Genomic DNA, 20,984 nt, shown 5'->3' with positions numbered 1-20,984 from the left:
GATGCAAACATTACTGTAGCGACTTCCACAGTCGCTAGAGGCCAGGGATGGAGCCTGCCTATTTGCCTGACACGCTGTCAACTTTATGCAATAATGCAAGAGGTGGAATTGTTTGCTTGTTTATTAAAGTGCTTTGAGAGTTTACAGAGTAATGTCATCAGCTCCTGATTCAGACTCTTAAAACATCACAGGCTCTAATGTAACAAAGCGAAACATGTTGTGCAGCGCAGCGGTCAACAAAAACTACGGCTACCCAGCCCTCCTCTCTGTCAAAAATACGGAGTGGAAACTACAGATATTTGTTTAAAAATGTAGGGAGTAAAAATTAAGTACAGCAAGGAAGTTTTTTTTTACTTTTTTACTTCCTACCTGTGGAGCCAATTAAGCTAAATTTAAGAAGCGCATGTCTGTGTATACTTAAAAGCTCTTATAGTTATTTTCACTTTGTAGACAAATTAAAGCACAGAAAAGAAAAACACGATACATTAGAGCATGACATAATTTGACCTGAGGTGGCGCTGCACCGTGAGAGAGCCTGAACGTCAACCGGAAGAAGACGAGAATAAACTCCGTATAAACAACATGGCGTCTCCCTGTGAGGTTTTTTGTTTTGTTTTGTTTTTTAAATGAACTTTATTTAGAACAATAACAATGACAATCTCAAAGAGACAAGCGACATATTAAATCAATCAGAACAGAATCACATCTCCTGTACACCACAATGAAATCGACAATAACTGAAAGTAAACATACACACACACACACACACACACACACACACACATATACACATACACATACATATATATGCATATACACATGCATACATACACATCCATATTCACACATCTACATAATAATAATATAAAAAGATGAATAACCAATACAAAAATAAATAAAAATAAAAAAAAGAATGAAAAACAAGGAACAGAAATAAAGAAGACAAGGGGGATCATAAAATCTCTAAAAGTGAGGTTCCATAAACAAGACACATAACTTAAATAAGGGGCTAAGAAAAATCAAACTCTTCTAAAAATCTATGCAATTTGATTGCTTGGGGCTTATTTATTAGCTTAAGAGATTTATGGAACAGGGAGAATTTTGTCCTACCTGGATATAAGGTGTTAACCAAATACCTCCTCAAAAATGGATTATTGCATTTTCCATTTACCAAGTCAAGACCATCTAGTTTAACTTTATGTAAATTTGTAGTCTGTATATTTGAAAAATTGTTCTTTATTGTATTTACAAGGACTGTTGGGATATTCTGTGAAACCTTTTTATAGAGCTCGAACGAGCAACTCATGTCATATTTCTCATTAAGCCTGTTTAATTCAAGTATATCTCCATTTTCATCCATTATATGTGTCACAGACCAAATTTGTTTTGTCATCCATTCGTCCACAAACATAGATTTCCCCCGATTCAATATCACCCTATTATTCCACAATGGAACATTGTGGGGACTAAAGTTATGTTTAAACATTAATTTACAATTTAACAAAACTTGTTGATGAAATTTGGAAAGTTTTATGGGTAGTTTAGAAATGTCAAAATCACATACTAAAAGGATCCCCCCAACTTTGTTGAAAATAAGAGATGGCATCAAGAACCACATCTCATTATCATTTTTCAAGAAAGATCGTAGCCAATTAATCTTTAAAATGCCATTCATTATTTCAAAATCGATTGCTTTTAAACCCCCCTCTTCATAATCTTTTATCAAGTCCCTGTTACTAATATAATGATGTTTATTTTTCCATATGAAATTAAAATTCGCCTTATTTATGTCTTTTATAATTCTTGGTGGGATGGCTAGGGAATAAGCTGGATAGATTAAACTGGACAAAGATTCAACCTTGGTCAACATTATCCTGCCGAACAACGTTAAATCTCTCTGTAGTCAATGGTTTAGAGGGTTTTTTTTGCATTTGTCAATTGTATTCTGAATATTCTTTTCGTCTCCCTGTGAGGTGTCATGCCGAGCAGATGTCAGAGTTGAGTTCAAGCAAAGTTGACTCTTTCGGTGATTACAGTTTGTCCGGGCGGGCTGTGCGTCTTATTTCATCCGCAGACACGTCGTTGGATGAGGAACAGCTCATGTTGGCATCAGTGGCAGTCAGGATGGCAGCATCTTCCAGAGGGAAGGTCAGGTCGCTGGTCTCTCTGAGCAGGACGCTGTCCACCAACAAGCCCGGTTCCACGGCTGGAGATTACCCTTCTCCGGCTGAAGTTCCCGCTTCTCCCCCGAACAGCGAGCCAGCCGCGGCGCCTCAGCGGAGACCCAAAAAAGACCCCAGCGGCTGCTCCGTGCTCCTCTTCCCCGGTCAGGGCAGCCAGTTTGTGGGCATGGGCAGAGGACTTTTAAAATACCCCAACGTTAAAGAAATGTTCACCGTAGCCCAGAAGATCCTGGGTTACGACCTGCTGTCTCTGTGTCTGGAGGGCCCCGAGGACGAGCTGCAGAAAACGGTTCACTGTCAGCCGGCGGTGTTTGTCACCTCCCTGGCTGCTGTGGAGAGACTCAACCAAGAAAACCCCAAAGTAAGTGCCAGATAAATGTCTGGAAAAAGGACAATAACTGCAGGTCCTGCCTTCTTAAATGTGGCCATTTTATCTTTTTTTTTTTTTTTAAATACTGCTACAGTAATATTAATTTATATTTAAAATGTGCGCACATTATGTATGAGGGTGTGGATGAATGATGCTTGAGTGCCCAGTAGAAGAGCATCTTTCAAATGCAAAGTTTCTCATTTCAACTTTAATTACTGCACCTGATTAAGGCGGTAGAGTAAATAAGGCTTCCAACAGTGGTTATTTCTTATTATCACATCTTGTTTTTATTGTTTTTATCAGTAGATTGTTGTTTCACTCCCACCAAAAACATCACCGTAAATAATCTTCTGATTCTGAATGACCATTTAAAAAAATAAACAAATTGTTCTGAGTTAATTTCAGTTACGGATGTATCAGTGACATAAATGATATATCGGTCATAATCGGGAGGCTGTTACATTTTTATTTTTTTATTTTTTTTTTTTGACTTGTTTCCTGCTGTACACAGGCCATTGAGATGTGTGTCGCTGCTGCAGGTTTCAGTGTCGGAGAATTTGCTGCTCTTGTCTTTTCTGGGGCAATGACTTTGCAGAAGGTAGAAAGATTTCTTTTTTGGGTTTTTTTGTGCACTTGTAAAAGGTGTTTTAATCACAACTTTGGTTAATATTCTGTATTTACTCCTTATGCATCTTCTAGCTTTGTATGCAGTGAAGGTGCGAGCGGAGACTATGCAGAAGGCCTCAGAACTGGTTCCCAGTGGGATGCTGTCAGTCACTGGTAGACCTCAGGCTCAGTATAATTATGCCTGTCTGCAGTAGGGCTGCCACGATTAGTCGACTAGTCACGATTACGTCGACTATCAAAATCGTCGACGACTGATTTAATAGTCGAGGCGGCATTTGAAGCTTTGTAAGATCACAAAAGACGCAGGAATAAGTAGCAGGATTTAAGAGTGTAATAACGGACTGAAACAGAAGATGGCAGCACTGCATATACAAGGATGCCAGCTGCCGTTAAACCCCGAAGAAGAAGAAGAAGAAGAAGAAGCGGTGTCCCAGAATTCATAGCGCGGCCTAGCTCAGTTTCCAACTAGGGGTGGGTTTTTATAATCGATTCATCGATTAAAATCGATTCTGGCTTGGATAACGTAAAATCGATTCATTAAAATCCTGAATCGATTTTTTAATATAAATTTATTTTGTCCGAAATGCCAGAATCTCTGGTGACATCTCACAAAATTTCAAGAACCACCAAACAGTAAATGAGAGCAGGTACAGGGATTCTGCACATAGACTTAAACACACAGCGCGACCCGCGGATCAGAATCAGTTAGATGTCGCCTTTCTCACAGTCGGGGCTGAAAGCCGACAGCTCGCTGATCCGGGTCCGCGCTTTGTGTTCACGCCCTTTATGCGCTGATTCTAAAGCTGTTAGTTTGATCTCTCTCCAAACAATATTGACCGAACCAGCAGCAAAAGAAGATCCAAACGCTTCACATAAACATCGTCATGAATTCACTCTGTTTTGCTTCCATTGCGATGCGCAGCTCTCTCTCTCTCCCTCCCCCTCCCCCCCCCCCTCTCTCGAACAGTTTCGCTTTCTTCATTATTCGCTTGCTTGTTACGCACAAGTCTACTGTTGTTTACAGCGCTGTCGGCCGCTGTTTTTTTCCCTTTTACATTCTTCCGAAAAGAAAACCTCATTTCTGATGTTCAATACTGAACAAATTTAAACTTTTTAATATTATTCAAAATGCAAAATGCTTAGCCGTGTGTCTAATAAAACCGCTGTAACGTCAGAGGTAATGTTCATTAATTAATGGTTTTCTTTCGTTTTTGATGTACTGCAGAATATTTTTATAAAATCCCAGGCCAGGAAAACCTTCATGTTTTTCTGTGTTTTATCCTCAGCTACTTTGACACAAAGGCATCTGCTGTGATGCTCACACCTTGGATAAAGTCTTGCGAGTGTCAGCTTCCTTTTTATAGATACAAAAATATGTAAATGTTCTGATCTGAATTATACTTCTGACTGTCAAAATTTCCCAGATTTAAATCGAATCGAATCGAATTAAATCGAATCGTGGATCGAATCGATTTGGGACCTTGTGGATCGGAATTGAATCGATTCTAGAAATCAGTGACGATACCCAGCCCTATTTCCAACAATGGCGGCAGCTAGTTAGTTTTAATATTACTCTTATTATTCTTTCTGGGTCACAAAATAAACGTTTAACATATTTTCAGGCGAGAATGTAGCTGTGTAAACCTCAAATATCTGCTCAGTTTATCAAGACACCACATATTTTCAAAAGCGCTCCGATGTTTTCGGAGACGTCTGTTACCCACTAGCTCGATAGCTAGCCGGGGCAAGGCTCACTAGAGCTGTGAGAACACCGGACTCCCGGCAGATCGTTTTCAAACACACCGCTGTCTTTCGCTGCTCAGGTTAAACATGATATATAAGTCACTTAGATAACTTAAAAATGTTATTGTTTGGCTTATTTTAGTATTTTATTTGTTCCTGAGTAAATCTGTTTTGCTGAGATTAAAGTTATAGTTTTTACACAGCTGAATAAACGTCAAGCAGACAGCTGATTATCAGAAGTGTGAGATGCTCGAGAATATTCTCCGGTGTCCTGTTATATTTTAGATAGCAAGGAGTTTATTAAACTTCACCGAAACAATCTGCAAATTTCATTAAAATTTAATAAACTATCATCTTGTCTTTATTTTTAGTTAGCACATACCTTAAACACTTAAAGCTGTAAGCTAATGATAGTTATATAAGAGCAGATGCTGCTGGTGCAATAAGCTGAACATTTTACATCCAATGGATGATGAATCAGAATCAGAATCAGAATACTTTATTGATCCCTGGGGGAAATTATTTTTTGTTACAGTGCTCCATTTTAAACCAACATTAAGACAAGACAGACAATACGCTAACTAAGAATAGTACAATATATACATATATATACATACATACATACATAAGTCACTTATAAATAAATAGTTGGAAAAGAAACATGTGTAGTTGTAGCAGTAAACAGTGTGTTAAGTGGATGCGTTGTACAGGGAGATGGCCACAGGCAGGAATGATTTCCTGTGTCGTTCAGTGGTGCTTTTCGGTAATCTCAGTCTCTCACTGAACGAGCTCCTGTGACTGACCAACATGTCATGGAGTGGGTGGGAGGTGTTATCCAACATTGTCTTTATCTTGGACAGCATCCGCCTCTCCGACACCACCTTGAGGGAGTCCAGCTCCATCCCCACAACATTGCTGGCCTTACGGATCAGTTTATTAAGTCTGTTGGCATCTGCGACCCTCAGCCTGCTCCCCCAGCATGCAACAGCATAGAGGATCGCACTGGCCACAACAGACTCATAGAAAATCCTCAGCATTTTCTGGCAGATGTTGAAGGACCTCAGTCGCCTCAAAAAATAGAGACGACTCTGGCCCTTCCTGTAAAGTGCTGTGGTGTTTTTAGCCCAGTCCAGTTTATTGTCAATGTGTACTCCAAGGTATTTATAGTCCTCCACAATGTCAACACTGACCCCCTGGATTGAAACAGGGGTCAAGTGTTTCCTGGTCTTCCTGAAGTCCACGATCAGTTCCTTGGTCTTTGCCACGTTGAGCTGCAGATGATTCTGCTCACACCACGTGACAAAGGAGTCGACCACAGCCCGGTACTCTGTCTCATCATCCCTGCTGATGCATCCAACCACCGCAGAGTCATCAGAAAACTTCTGAAGATGGCAGGTCTCTGTGCAGTGGCTGAAGTCTGTGGTGTAGAGGGTGAAGAGGAAGGGGGAGAGGACAGTCCCCTGTGGTGCCCCTGTGTTGCTAATCACCTTGTCAGACACACACTGTGGGAGACGTACATATTGTGGTCTTCCTGTCAGGTAATCAACAATCCAGGACACCAGAGAAGCATCCACCTGCATCGCTGCTAACTTATCACCCAGGAGGGTCGGCCTGATGGTGTTGAAAGCACTGGAAAAGTCAAAAAACATGACCCTCACAGTGCTCGCCGGCTGGTCCAGATGGGTGTAGACACGATTGAGCAGGTAGATGATGGCGTCCTCTGTTCCGAGACGAGGCTGATAAGCGAACTGAAGGGGATCCAGATGTGGTCTTACTATGGGTCGCAGCTGGTCCAGGATGAGCCTTTCCAGGGTCTTCATGATGTGGGAGGTCAGTGCCACGGGCCTGTAATCCTGGGGGCCACTGGGACGAGGCGTCTTTGGTACAGGGACGAGGCATGATGTCTTCCACATCACCGGGACCCTCTGCAGACTCAGACTCAGCATAAACAGTTTATGAAAGACTCCACACAGCTGGGGGGCACAGGTCTTGAGGACAAGGGGACTCACTCCGTCTGGTCCAGCAGACTTGCCTGAGTGAAGTCTCCTCATTTGCATCTCAACCTGGTATTGAGTGAAGGTGATGGGTGGGGGAGGGGTGTCAGGAATCTCACAGGAGGCAACATGTGAAGAGAGAGGCTGGCACAGTGGTGTGGTTCTGGATTCCAGGCTGACTGCAGGTGAGGTTGTGGGGGTAGGAGCAGACACTGTGGTGTCGAATCTATTGAAAAACAGATTCAACTCGTCGGCTCTATTCTCACCTCCCTCAGCTCCCCTGCTGTTGGTTGGCCTGAATCCAGTGATGGTCTTCATGCCCCTCCACACCTCTCTCATGCTGTTCTGCTGGAGTTTCCACTCCAGCTTCCTCCTGTAATTGTCCTTAGCCTCTCTGATCTTGTCCTTTAGTAACACCTGGATCTTCCTCACCTCCTCTTTGTTGCCCCCTCTGAAAGCCCTCTTCTTGTTGTTGAGGAGGGCTTTGATGTCCTTAGTCACCCACGGCTTGTTATTTGGGTAACAATGAACAGTCTGAGCTGGAACAATGGAGTCGGTGCAGAAAGTTATGTAGCCTGTGATACACTCAGTAAGCCCATTGATGTCCTCGGCGTGAGGCTCACAGAGTGTTTCCCAGTCGGTCACCTCGAAACAGCCCTGTAGTTCCGCTATTGCCTCCTCTGACCACCTCCTAACAGTCCTGGTGGTCACAGGTTCCCTCCTCACAATTGGCACATAGCGGGGGGTGAGGTGAATCAGGTTATGATCTGACCTACCAAGTGGGGGGAGGGAGGAGGAGCTGTATGCATCCTTGACGTTAGCATACAGTAAGTCTAAAGTTTTCTCTCCCCTGGTGGGACAGTCCACATATTGTTTGAATGTTGGTAGTGTATTGTCCAGTGATACATGGTTGAAGTCACCCGAGATCACAATAAAGGCACTCGGGTGCTGAGTCTGTAGCCGAGCTATGGCAGAGTGGATAGTCTGATTAGTCGACTAATCGCAAAAATAATCAGTGACTAGTCGACTATCAAAATAATCGTTTGTGGCAGCCCTAGTCTGCAGGCAAAAGAGCACTGCAAGAGTCTGGGGATGGAGAATCCTGTGTGCTCTGTGGCCAACTAGCTTTTTCCAGATGGCAGGGTTATTGCAGGGCACCAGCAGGTAATGCATTCATATATTCTTGCTGCTTTAATATACCGTGAATCTATTGTGTTCTCTTTTCTGTCTTCTCTCAACCATCAAAAAAGTTGTTAGAGCTGCTCTTGTCATTTCTGCTGTCTTCTTTGACTTCTCAGGCTCTGGATTTCCTCCAGGAAAACTCTCGGCGCCTAAAGTTCATGCGGACCAAAACTCTCCCAGTCAGTGGTGCGTTCCATACTGAGCTGATGGCATCGGCTACTGAACCTCTCAGAGAGGTGCTCCGGCAGGTGGAGGTCAGTCAGCCACTTTATCCAAAAGGGATTAACATATTTTCCGAAACATGTATTCAATTACTCTGTAAAGCTACACCAGTCCTCATTTTTAAAAGATAACCCATCCTATTCAGTCTGACTCGGAAAGTTAAATGGAAAGTATACCCAAGATTTTACATCTGGTATTCAGCCATTCAAACTGCCCTCCGTCTTCAGAGTGAGGGAAAGTCTTCCCTTCACCATGAACTCAAACTGAAGAGACGGATCCAGCGGGAAAACAGTCAGCGGGAACGCAGCCGGAGCGCCCGCAGCAGCTGCAGCAGCAGGGGCAGCCAATCTGATGACTCGACTATCCATGAGACAGAGAAGACAGAAAAAGAGAAAGACAAACAGGACTTAGAGATTGAAAACATTATCAAGGTAAGTGAGGGCTATAAGAATCTTTTTTTGTAATATTTATTTAATTACATCATGCACCAAACTATCCATGGTAGTGATTATTTAACTAAGTCATAGTGGCACTGGGCAGCTGCCAGTGCAGTTCATTTTGTCCATTTAAAAAGTACCATGTACACTCACTGGCCACATTTTTGTTAGATACACCTGTTGAGCTGCTCATTAGGTCAAATACCTAATCAGCCTATCACATGGCAGCAGCTCAGTGCATTTAGGCATGTATACATTAATAAGATGACCTGCTGAAGGTCAAATGGGATTTAAATGACTTTGAACATGCATTGTTGTTTGTGTCGGACAGGCTTGTCTGAGTATTTCAGAAACTGTACAACCATCTAACCGGTTTATAGAAAATGGTCTGAAATAGAGGAAATCTCCTGTGAGCAGCACTTCTCTGGGAAAAAAATCACTTGTTGGTGCCAAAGATCAAAAGCGGAATGAGCAGATTACTTACAGCTGTAAGGAAAGCAACATGAACTCAAATACCCACTTACTTCAACCAAGTTATCAAGAAGAGCACCGCTGAAAGCACAATACGTTGAACCTCGAAGCTGATGGCCTAGTGTCACCTGCTGGATAGAGGTGAAAACACAAACCAAACAATGGCTCTTTCATCTGTTTCACAGCATGCTCGGGAACTGGAAACTCGCCGAAGGGAGGCAGAGGAGAGAGAGCGGAGGAAGCAGAGGGAGGTGCAGATGGAACTGGAAAGACAGCTGAAAGAGGCTGAGATGGTAAAAAAAAAAGTTTTCCACTTGACACCAATTATGTACAGAGTCTTTTCTCCTTGACTTTGATCTTTGAGAACTGCAGCAAAATGTTGACTGTCATTATAAAATTCACAATGATTTGGAAAAATGGTTATGACAGTCCAGGAAAAGGTGATTCAGGAATAGGTCAGTTTATACCGCTCTGTTGGTGCATCTGTTTATGTAGCTGTGTGTGTGTGCATAGATAAAAGACAGCATGCAGGCTGAGATGCAGGTGAAGGAAAAGGAGGCTGAACAACAGAAGAAGAGGATCAGGGAGCTGGAGCTGACACAGCAGCAGCTGGAAGTTGCCCTTAATATGGAGATCCAGGCTCGGCTGGAGGAGGAGAGGGCCAGACTGGAGCTTGAGCGGTAACAATGGATTTCTAACTCTTATTATGGCCCTTTATTATTTTATTTGTGATGGAGATCTGCGATATCCATGAGAAGTATTAACTGTCATGCGGCGGCTGTGTGAAGGCAAGAGAGGACCCAATTGCACGGCTCTAGACACACGGGAATGAACTCAAAGGCAGGTCTTTATTAACAGGAACATAAGAAGTCATACAAAACTATACTGGGAGAAACTAAAGCTGAGGCGCTGGGAAGACACGGGAAATGCACACAACCTAGAAGGATGACGCAACACAGAACAAAGGGACACTCTGACATAAATACACAGAAGGTAATGAGGGAAGTGGGAACACACGGGGAACACAGCTGAAGACAATTACTCATGACCGAGCAGGGAGGACACGAAACTGAAAATACTGACACCAAGATGTGGACCTTAAACACAACACAGTACACAGAGATGAGCACAGAGAGAGAGGCAGAGAACAAGGATGAATACGAGGGGATGAGGAGAACACAGAACACAACGGACGGGAACACGGTACCAGAACAAACACCACAATAAAAGCATGGACACAGGGGGAATCCAACTACCAAACCAAACAATCCAATGGACATAAGGAACAAAATACAAAACCACAGGAAAACTGAGAACACTGGGTCAAAATGACCCAGGACCATGACAATACCCCCCCTCAAGGGCTGACTCCAGACAGCCCTTGCGGACGGCAACGGCGGCAGAACAGATCCGGAGGCCGGCCGTGTGGAAGGCGGCGGCTACAGAGCGGGACCGGAGGCCGGGCCCCTCGAACCCTCCAGCGGAGACGAGGAAGGGCTGGCTGGGCTCTCCAGAACCCCCAGCGGACAAGGCAGGTGGCAGCGTGGAAGCCGCGGAGTGCTGGATGGGCTCATCCGAGCTTCCAGCCGGAGCTGATGTAGCGCCAGAGGGTATCGGGACCCCTGGCTGAATGTTAAGCTGACCAGAAGACCAAACTGCTACAGGGGACCAAACTGATGGCTGTAGTAATGGTTGTGGTGACAGTGGAGTGGGCGGTGGAGTGGATGACTGAGTTAACGGTGACTGTGCTAATGGTTCAGCTAAGGAGTGCATTAATGACAGGACTACAGGTTGAATGACTGACTGAGCAGCAGCCTGAATGGCTGAGTGTCGTGATGGTTGTGGTGGAAGAGAAGCGGGTGATGGTGTGGATGATGGAGCTACGGGCGACTGAGTGGCAGACTGAACTGATGACTGAAGTGATGGTAGAGGTGAAAATTGAGCTTGTGGTGGGGTAGCTGACTGAGGTGCGGGGGACACAGGAGACAGAGCCAGCGGGGACACAGGAGGCAGAGCTACAGATTGAACTGAGGGAGACTGGGTAGCAAACTGAACTAGTGGTAGTAATGGCGGTTGGGGAGAAGGCTGGACTGTACACTGAGGAGAAGGCTGACTGACTGACTGAGGAGCATCCTGTGCAGCTGAGTGTAATGATGGTTGTGGGAGCGAATGTTGGACAGGTGGTGGTGTCGGGTCCCCTGAGCCTACAATGCGGATGAAAGGTGCAGGCACCTGCTGGACACCAGTCGCTCCCACCTGAGGAGCAGGTACAGGTGCAGAGATCGGCTGGGTCCTGGCGGGCCTCACCTCAGTGGTTGGCACAGATTTCGGCAGGGACTGGGCGGCTGCTGTCCCCACCCGAGGAGCTGATACGGGTGCAGGGACCAGCAGAGCCTCAGTCGACCCGGAAACCGGAACAGGGACCAGCTGGGCGCCAGCCCCCCTCACCTGGGGAACTGAGATAGGTGCAGGGGAGTGCTGGGCCGCAGCTATCCCTAGAACGCAAGGGGCCTGGGAGGCGGGCCTAGAAAGAACAGTCTGCAAGAGATCAATTCCCTGCCCTGAGTGAGCGGATGAGGAACAGCGCTCTGACTTCATAGCGTTAAGTGTGCTAAAGCTGTAGCTTACAGGCACTAATGCACCACCTTCAGTGTTTACAGACTCTAGAGAAATGTGATCAGCTGATGCACCAACAGTCTTAGAGCTTCTTTCTTCGGAGCTAACCATGCTTATACTGACAGAGGAGGGGTTAATAGCCGATGTAAACATAGGTCTGTGCACCGGAGAGGCAGATGAAACAAAGTCTTTTACCTCCGGATCGCTGGAAGCAGTAAACCTAGGGAAAACAGTGGTGGGTGTAGAGCCCCCTGACTCAAGAACATTCGAATCAGTAAATACGTCAGAATGGACTTTCCCCTGGGGTGATGGCTCAGAAGTAACGAGCTGGGGTCGAGCTATCACAGGAACATTTACAGTCTTGGATTTTACTGCTTTAACATCTAAGGAGGCAGGTTTTAAAGCCCCAGTGGTGAGCTTAACTGCAAAACAATCATTCTCAGCAGACACACAGGTAAAGGGCACAGAAGCAGGTGTCTCTAACTCAGGAAATGCTGACTTCAAGTTTTCAGACCTAGGAAACACTAGCGAAGGATAATCTTTCTCAAATATGAGTCCAAACGTAGGAGAAACGGTCTCTGAGTTGACCCTCCGGGCAGTACAACGGTTCATAAGAAGTTCGGGTTCGGATTCAACATTTACAGATCGTGAGCCTTTAGAGCCTACGGCAAGAGTCACAGAGTTTGCATTCCTGCATTCAGAGTAGTGAGAACTAGCCTCAGAGTGAACAGAAAGAGTGTCTTTGTCACTCACCCCAGCCGGCTGCTCAGTAGTCCCGGAATCCGGCTGAGGAGAGGACCGGCGACGGCGTCTCCTCCTTGATGAGGGAACGGAGGTGACGGGGGAAACCGGTGATGATGCGGGGGTGACGGTCTCCTCTTCATCATCCGACCTCATCGCTGCTAGGAAAGCAGCGGGAGAGCGACGGTCAGAGCTGAGAGGGGATGGAGAAGGGCTCCGCGGCAGCAGCGCCAAAAAACCCTCTCGTTTTAGCAGCCGCTGTTGCGATACCGAGAGCCCCGTCTGCTGCTGCGATGCCGTCGCGGCGAGCTTAGTCCGCTGCTGCTGCGGCGGCTGACTGGCGGAGATCTCCGTCTGCAGTCGCTGTGGTGTGGAATCCCGGGAACAGACACTGTCTGCCAGCTCACGAGCTTGTAATGCCTCCTTGGCTCGGCTCAGTTCGTCAATAAAGCCCTCATAGCAGGTGAGCTGGTGAAGGAAAGGGTTTCCCTCGATTATTGCCTTTATGGCGTTAAGTCCGACGGAAATTGTCCGTGAGTCCGAGGCGCGGGTTATTCGTTGCACCAGACTCTGTACACGGAGAATATCTCCCTCACGGGCGGAGCCTGCTGGGTCCATTTCGTGGTTGCGTCGTTCTGTCGTGCGGCGGCTGTGTGAAGGCAAGAGAGGACCCAAATGCACGGCTCTAGACACACGGGAATGAACTCAAAGGCAGGTCTTTATTAACAGGAACATAAGAAGTCATACAAAACTATAAATACACAGAAGGTAATGAGGGAAGTGGGAGTTGTTACAGGATGCAAACATGTTTTATACTGCTTTGAAGTCTGGGACAGCATCATAAGAGGCATAACTGATCTCACCGTAGTCCCATGAAGACTCAAGATGAGTGTTTTCACGACTGCCATCTTGGTGTTTTGAAATCAGGCATGATGAATGAAGGGAAGAACTGTCTGTTAAGGTTCTCAGTCGTTCAGGTCATCGTAGTCTAAGGAGCTTGGAAAGAAAAGCATCTGGACTTCTTTAAGCTTCTTGAAGAGCGTTTCACCTCTCATTCAAGAAGCTTCTTCAGTTCTCTGAAGAAATTCTGAACTGAAGAAGCTTCTCAGATGAGAGGTGAAACATCTTCAAGAAACTTAAAGAAGTCCAGATGCTTTTCTTTCCACGCTCCTTAGACTGTAGTTAAACTTCACACACTGGACTTGTCAGTCACACATCCTTCGCCAGTAGGCATTCCCAGAATGATCTTTCCCCTTCTGACGCTTAGAATGACCAAATATGTGCAAAATGGACAATTCAACATGCCACCATGTCAGTCTTTTATTAAATATGACATGAAACAAATGACTGAGCCATTAAATTTGTCACAAAGGTGTTCACCTAATTCCAGGCAAATGGAATAGACTTCTATGGGACCATAAGTCTTTTTGCACTTTGACATTTGTTTTACTTTTCAGATCTGTAACCTATAACTTTTATACTGTATGTGTTTTGATCATAGGAGTCTACAGGGACTTACTTACTTTTAGCACGTTTAGCAGTTGATGTTGGCTTCTTTTTTCAGTACTGGAGCTTCCTGCTCATTGAAGACTTTTCTAAAAGGAAATGCTTAATCCAAAATGGCGTTTTAAGGGCTTGGATTAATGTCAATTTCAGCAAATATTCTTTCTTATGTTAAAAGAACATGGATCTCTGTCAGTGATAACTTCTGACTTTATAACTCAAATTTTAAGAGAGAGCTTCACTGCTAAGCTCTCATCTGTGTGGGTGTCACGGTTCGCTTGAGGACTCACATGCAGGACTCAGAGGCACAGTCAGTATTTATTACAGTTCCACCAGGTGTATATACAAACAGTGCAGGGGATAGTGCTATATACAAAGCGGTGACAGGGAAAAGGCTCCGGGGAAATCCAGGTAGGGAAAAGACACTTGCTCCTCTTCTGACTCTCTCTCCAAACACTCACACAAAAAGGGAATCCGCTCGGGGAATGCAGAGTCGGGTCCAGGGGATCTATGTACAGAAGGAAACACACGTTAGAGGTTTTGCACAGGGAAGCAAATGAGAACTTGCTGAGAGCCGGGCTGCACTGACGCGAGTCACACACAACGATCCAGCGATGAGTAGAAGCCACTCCCTGGCTTAAATGCTGGCTGCACTGATGAGGCCCAGGTGTTTCCTCCTCAGAGGGGCGTGGGCCGAGGGCGTGAACCCACCATGAGTATATCTGTATCTATATAGATATATATGTGTATTCGTAACCTTTTTTCATCATCTAGTTTCCTGTGCCAGATCTTCTACTGATCCACTGAGGCAGACATGTAAAAAAACATGAACTAAAGCATATTTCTGTATATAAACAGGACCTTAAATCTTTATCAACAGCTACTTTAGAGGAAATTCTTCAATAAACTGCAACCAAAGGCTCAACTCAGAGGACAAAACCCAACCTGTTATAAATAGTGTGACAGCAAACTTTCTCTTGTGTAAAGTTACAAATAGGAGTAATTATCCACAGGAGCTTTTATACATAATGAAGTTATAATTCGTCCTGTAGAAATTGTACATTTAAGCTATATAGTTCCCTCTGTGATAACTCTGCTATGAATGCCTCTTATTAACTTTTATGCTTTTACAACCCACTATGAGCAAACACTCAGCAACAGTGGGAAGGAAAAACTCCCTTCTTGAAGGAAAAAACCTCTGGTAGAACCAGGAAATCTGTCTAAACTAGTTGGGGGTTAGAGCAACAGATGCAAGTCTTCAGATCATTTGCAGTGTGACTGTCTTTGTGCACACTTTAACCTGATTCAGTTTTCTTATTTGTCAAAATGCACCATGGGTAAAAAAAACAAAACAAAATAGTAATGAAGGAGAATCTTCAGCAAAGATGAATTAAACAAGTTTTATTTTGATCAAATTTTACTTTAAGTAAAACACATCTTTATTTGATGACTTTAATGTCATCAAATAAAGACAGTTTTGATGGAGCTCCTGACCCAGCCCAAGCTCTCTATGAAGACGAGGAAAAACTCCCCAGGGGGCCAGATCGATGGGAAGAAACCTCGGGAAAGCCCATTCAAAGAGAGATCCCCTTTCCTGGGATGGCTGGGGGGGTTACAGGAACTCCGAAAAAGCTAAATTTTTATTTATTTATTTTTTAAGATTGACCCACTCTATCTATTCCTGTCCAACAGAAAAAAGAAAGGAAGTTACTACAATGTATCACACTTACATGATAAGGTGTGAATTGTGTGTTTGTGTGTGTTATCTTAGCCAGGGGTGAAGCTGGAGCTCCTCCAGTGTTGGGCGCTTCTCCGGGACTATAGCTAAACATGCGTCCAAGAAATTCCGGCATTCTTGAAAGAAAGAAAAGATCAAAAAGATGAAGATGATAGTTCTAGTGATCCAAGGCATCAGTGAATGTGGAAGTGTGAAGTTTTCTTACCTGTGGACAGACGCTTTTTGATGCTCAGTTGCTTTGTGAGGAACCTCGCGGTACTAAAGTATCGTGCATGAAGCGCTTCATACAACACCACTCCCATTTGCCACACCGTGGTGGGTCCACACCTGTAGCAGCTCCTAATGTACCACTCGGGAGGGATGTGAAGAGGAGTGCCTAACAAACAGACACAATTGCAATTTCTTCTAAAACAAAAGACACAAATTGTTACATCTGTGAAAAGCAGGAGCAGAATATGTTACCATAGAAGATGCGATACAGAGATCGCTGTTTAACAAAGCAGCTCAGTCCAAAGTCAATGATGCGAACTCGAGGCACATCTGAGCCGGTCTCAATCAGAATGTTTTGTCCCTTGATGTCCCGATGAAAGATGTGTTTCTCCTCAAGTTCCTTTACAGCATCAACTAGTTGCTTCAGAATGACCTGGAAAAGATGAAAAACACAATAATGAGTTAATGCTTTTCTGCCTTGATTGAATGCTGTACAGTCTAAGGCTCTCCCAGTCAACCTACCTTGGCCTTGTCCTCTGGTAAAGCTCTTCCATTTTCTGCTTTGTATTTTTGCAGGTCCACAGCAGGGACAGGTCTCTCCAGCACCAGGATCAGCTCTTTGCCAAAGTCGAACCACTCCAGCAAGGACACAGGTGCTGATATTCCCACTGACCCTTCTGCTTCACCTGCAAGTTTAAGCATAATGGCCACTTCCACCGAGAGCATCTTCCCATTTTCATCCTGAAATATTACAACAAAGTGGATGATGAGGAACGCCGCATTCAATCCAGTAATGTGAAACTAATTCAAGTGTTGGACGCTTACCGCCACTTTGCAGTAGACTTTATTTTTGGGAATGTGTTTGATGGCAACCTAGAAGACACAGAGCATTGGTGAGCATTTCCTCAGTATGACATAATGAAAGGTGGAAACACAGCAGACGTCTCAGTTTACGATATTATCCATTATCTGCGTTACTGCCTGTCTTACTACCATCATCTGAACACTTACTGGAAAACGATCTTCTATCCGGTAGCCAGAAAACACTGCTCCGCAGCCTCCTTCTCCGAGCTGGTGCTCCTCCACATATCTGGCTTGGAATTCACCTGAACAGACAAAACAGCAAATCTTGTTTTATTACAGCTGTGACACAAATTACTCTCCTCTGTAGCCTAAATGTTCCTTCTGCCCTTCCCCTGAATATAAAACCCAAGCTGCTTGCTACTTACGTTTTTGGTCTGCCACTGATTTTTTGCCCTGGTCCACATTCCTTTTTTTTTTCTTGGGTGGCTCTCTGTTGTCTCCCGTGGCCTTTCTTTTGCCATTTTTTGTGCACTCCTGTTTGTTGTTCAAGTCTGGAGATGTGGAAAACACCAAAAGCACATCAGCTCACTGGATGATAGACACAAACACTAAACACCAATATCTTAAACCTAGCAACCACACTTAATCTACCCCCTTATTCAACTAATTAGCCTACCTTTACCAGAGTCCAACGAGGAGGATGCTTGCTCCTTGTCACCGCTCGTATGGTCGAGAAGTTTAGCCTTCTTTGCTTTCTTTGTTGTGCCCTCTTCATCTTGCACAACCTTGCGCTTCACTCCTTTGACCACATCTGAGCTGGTGGAAGGACCAGCCTGCTCAGCGACCCTCCTCCTTTTTATTGGGGTCTCCTTTTCAGGACTGGCCTTTCTTTTAGCAGTCCTGCTCTTACAATCTATAAACGACGACAACAACACAGTGGTGAAAAAGAGTCCCCGACATCAGGACTGGAAGCAGTTTGATGGCAAAGAATTTGAAATTGCTTTTGCTTAAATGATCACAAGTTTATTCTTGGGATTAAAAAAACTGACCAGTGCGAATTGATACTAGGTTTACTAAGTCTTAGATCTTGATGACACTTGTTGGTCTGTTTTTACTGTTGAGTCCAAGAATAAACTTATTACATTATTTTACCAAAAGACCGGTAACCTTCCTTTGATTAGACATCTTGTATTAAAGCTATTTTCAATCAAACATATGATTCAATTGCTTCAAAAATGATTCACACAGTGTCAACATTTCTAGGATTTGGATTTTACCAGGTTCTTATTTTATTATTTTACTTACCTTGATCTCCTGAATCTTTCTTATCGGCCGGAGTGGTAATTTTTCTTGTTTCCTTTTTCATTGTAATTTCGGAGACCCTTTAAAATCGAAAATGTAAACCGTAATGAGTTAATATTGAGTTAATACTTCTTCAAATGTGCACCTTTCAAATGCTTGACTTTTCTAACTGAATTCTGTAAGTGAGCTTTATAAGTAAACTCTGGAAACTACGGCAACACAACATAGAATCTTGCCTTTCAGTGACTTCACTGACTGCCAGTAGTTCAAAGTAGTTTACAGAAAAACACTCTGGCAGACAAAGCCATAATATTTCATATAATTCAATCATTTCATATCAATTAAACAGTTTCTTTCATTATCTTTCATCATTTGTATAAAGACCTCATCTATGGATGACAGTATGAAGATTTGTGGTTGACCACACACTAATAAACACAGTGTCAGCTACATTGTCATCTGATTTAAAGTATTTATTATGTACATTTAACTGTCATGGTACTGAGTCTGTGACCCAGTGTTTTGTGTTTGTTCATTTATATTCATTGATTATTCTTATGTATGTTTTTGGTTCTCTTTATTGTTTTCTTCTTGTGTTATATTCTTAGGCTTTAGGTTTCTGTTACTTTGCCTTGCCCCTGTGTCCCACGTGGCCCATTGTTTTCCTCTGTTTGCTGTTGGGTTGTCTGTGTATCATCCATGACAATTAAATTAAATAGCAAATGCAACTACAATTTCAATGAGATTCATTCCTGGCATTCTACTGCGGTGGCTGAAAGTAGACACCAAGCATTATCACTGTAACTGATGTAAATATTGGACTTGGAGGGGATTCATCTGATAGACTGATGCAAACATTACTGTAGCGACTTCCACAGTCGCTAGAGGCCAGGGATGGAGCCTGCCTATTTGCCTGACACGCTGTCAACTTTACGCAATAATGCAAGAGGTGGAATTGTTTGCTTGTTTATTAAAGTGCTTTGAGAGTTTACAGAGTAATGTCATCAGCTCCTGATTCAGACTCTTAAAACATCACAGGCTCTAATGTAACAAAGCGAAACATGTTGTGCAGCGCAGCGGTCAACAAAAACTACGGCTACCCAGCCCTCCTCTCTGTCAAAAATACGGAGTGGAAACTACAGATATTTGTTTAAAAATGTAGGGAGTAAAAATTAAGTACAGCAAGGAAGTTTTTTTTTACTTTTTTACTTCCTACCTGTGGAGCCAATTAAGCTAAATTTAAGAAGCGCATGTCTGTGTATACTTAAAAGCTCTTATGGTTATTTTCACTTTGTAGACAAATTAAAGCACAGAAAAGAAAAACACGATACATTAGAGCATGACATAATTTGACCTGAGGTGGCGCTGCACCGTGAGAGAGCCTGAACGTCAACCGGAAGAAGACGAGAATAAACTCCGTATAAACAACATGGCGTCTCCCTGTGAGGTTTTTTGTTTTGTTTTGTTTTTTAAATGAACTTTATTTAGAACAATAACAATGACAATCTCAAAGAGACAAGCGACATATTAAATCAATCAGAACAGAATCACATCTCCTGTACACCACAATGAAATCGACAATAACTGAAAGTAAACATACATACATACACACACACACACACACACACATATATACACATACACATACATATATATACATATATATACATATATATACATATATATGCATATACACATGCATACATACACATCCATATTCACACATCTACATAATAATAATATAAAAAGATGAATAACCAATACAAAAATAAATAACAATAAAAAAAAGAATGAAAAACAAGGAACAGAAATAAAGAAGACAAGGGGGATCATAAAATCTCTAAAAGTGAGGTTCCATAAACAAGACACATAACTTAAATAAGGGGCTAAGAAAAATCAAACTCTTCTAAAAATCTATGCAATTTGATTGCTTGGGGCTTATTTATTAGCTTAAGAGATTTATGGAACAGGGAGAATTTTGTCCTACCTGGATATAAGGTGTTAACCAAATACCTCCTCAAAAATGGATTATTGCATTTTCCATTAACCAAGTCAAGACCATCTAGTTTAACTTTATGTAAATTTGTAGTCTGTATATTTGAAAAATTGTTCTTTATTGTATTTACAAGGACTGTTGGGATATTCTGTGAAACCTTTTTATAGAGCTCGAACGAGCAACTCATGTCATATTTCTCATTAAGCCTGTTTAATTCAAGTATATCTCCATTTTCATCCATTATATGTGTCACAGACCAAATTTGTTTTGTCATCCATTCGTCCACAAACATAGATTTCCCCCGATTCAATATCACCCTATTATTCCACAATGGAACATTGTGGGGACTAAAGTTATGTTTAAACATTAATTTACAATTTAACAAAACTTGTTGATGAAATTTGGAAAGTTTTATGGGTAGTTTAGAAATGTCAAAATCACATACTAAAAGGATCCCCCCAACTTTGTTGAAAATAAGAGATGGCATCAAGAACCACATCTCATTATCATTTTTCAAGAAAGATCGTAGCCAATTAATCTTTAAAATGCCATTCATTATTTCAAAATCGATTGCTTTTAAACCCCCCTCTTCATAATCTTTTATCAAGTCCCTGTTACTAATATAATGATGTTTATTTTTCCATATGAAATTAAAATTCGCCTTATTTATGTCTTTTATAATTCTTGGTGGGATGGCTAGGGAATAAGCTGGATAGATTAAACTGGACAAAGATTCAACCTTGGTCAACATTATCCTGCCGAACAACGTTAAATCTCTCTGTAGTCAATGGTTTAGAGGGTTTTTTTGCATTTGTCAATTGTATTCTGAATATTCTTTTCGTCTC

General features: G+C 43.0%; 1 protein-coding gene and 1 pseudogene across 2 annotated transcripts; one reads left to right on the top strand and one right to left on the bottom strand.

The window, feature by feature from the left end:
- Positions 1 to 1,965: 1,965 nt before the first annotated feature.
- On the top strand, positions 1,966 to 10,859 carry LOC308399822 (annotated as a pseudogene). The gene is made up of 9 exons: positions 1,966 to 2,544; positions 3,065 to 3,151; positions 3,253 to 3,370; positions 7,976 to 8,081; positions 8,216 to 8,353; positions 8,549 to 8,752; positions 9,415 to 9,522; positions 9,743 to 9,909; positions 10,592 to 10,859. The product of its transcript is annotated as an uncharacterized misc_RNA (transcript).
- A 4,992-nt stretch (positions 10,860 to 15,851) lies between these two features.
- LOC308399821 (serine/threonine-protein kinase pim-2-like) lies at positions 15,852 to 18,207 on the bottom strand (the record flags this gene model as incomplete). Its single annotated transcript, XM_080887246.1, has 8 exons — positions 15,852 to 15,943; positions 16,033 to 16,203; positions 16,290 to 16,470; positions 16,560 to 16,778; positions 16,863 to 16,910; positions 17,049 to 17,143; positions 17,518 to 17,754; positions 18,147 to 18,207. 8 exons carry the CDS (start codon positions 18,205 to 18,207, stop codon positions 15,852 to 15,854), a joined length of 1,104 nt encoding a protein of 367 aa, XP_080743372.1.
- Positions 18,208 to 20,984: the final 2,777 nt, after the last annotated feature.

Source organism: Rhamphochromis sp. 'chilingali' (genome assembly GCF_963969265.1).
Source record: "Rhamphochromis sp. 'chilingali' genome assembly, chromosome: 7".
Taxonomy (NCBI): domain Eukaryota; kingdom Metazoa; phylum Chordata; class Actinopteri; order Cichliformes; family Cichlidae; genus Rhamphochromis; species Rhamphochromis sp. 'chilingali'.
The sequence above is the reverse complement of the archived record's forward strand: the minus strand, read 5'-3'. Positions and strand labels throughout refer to the sequence as shown.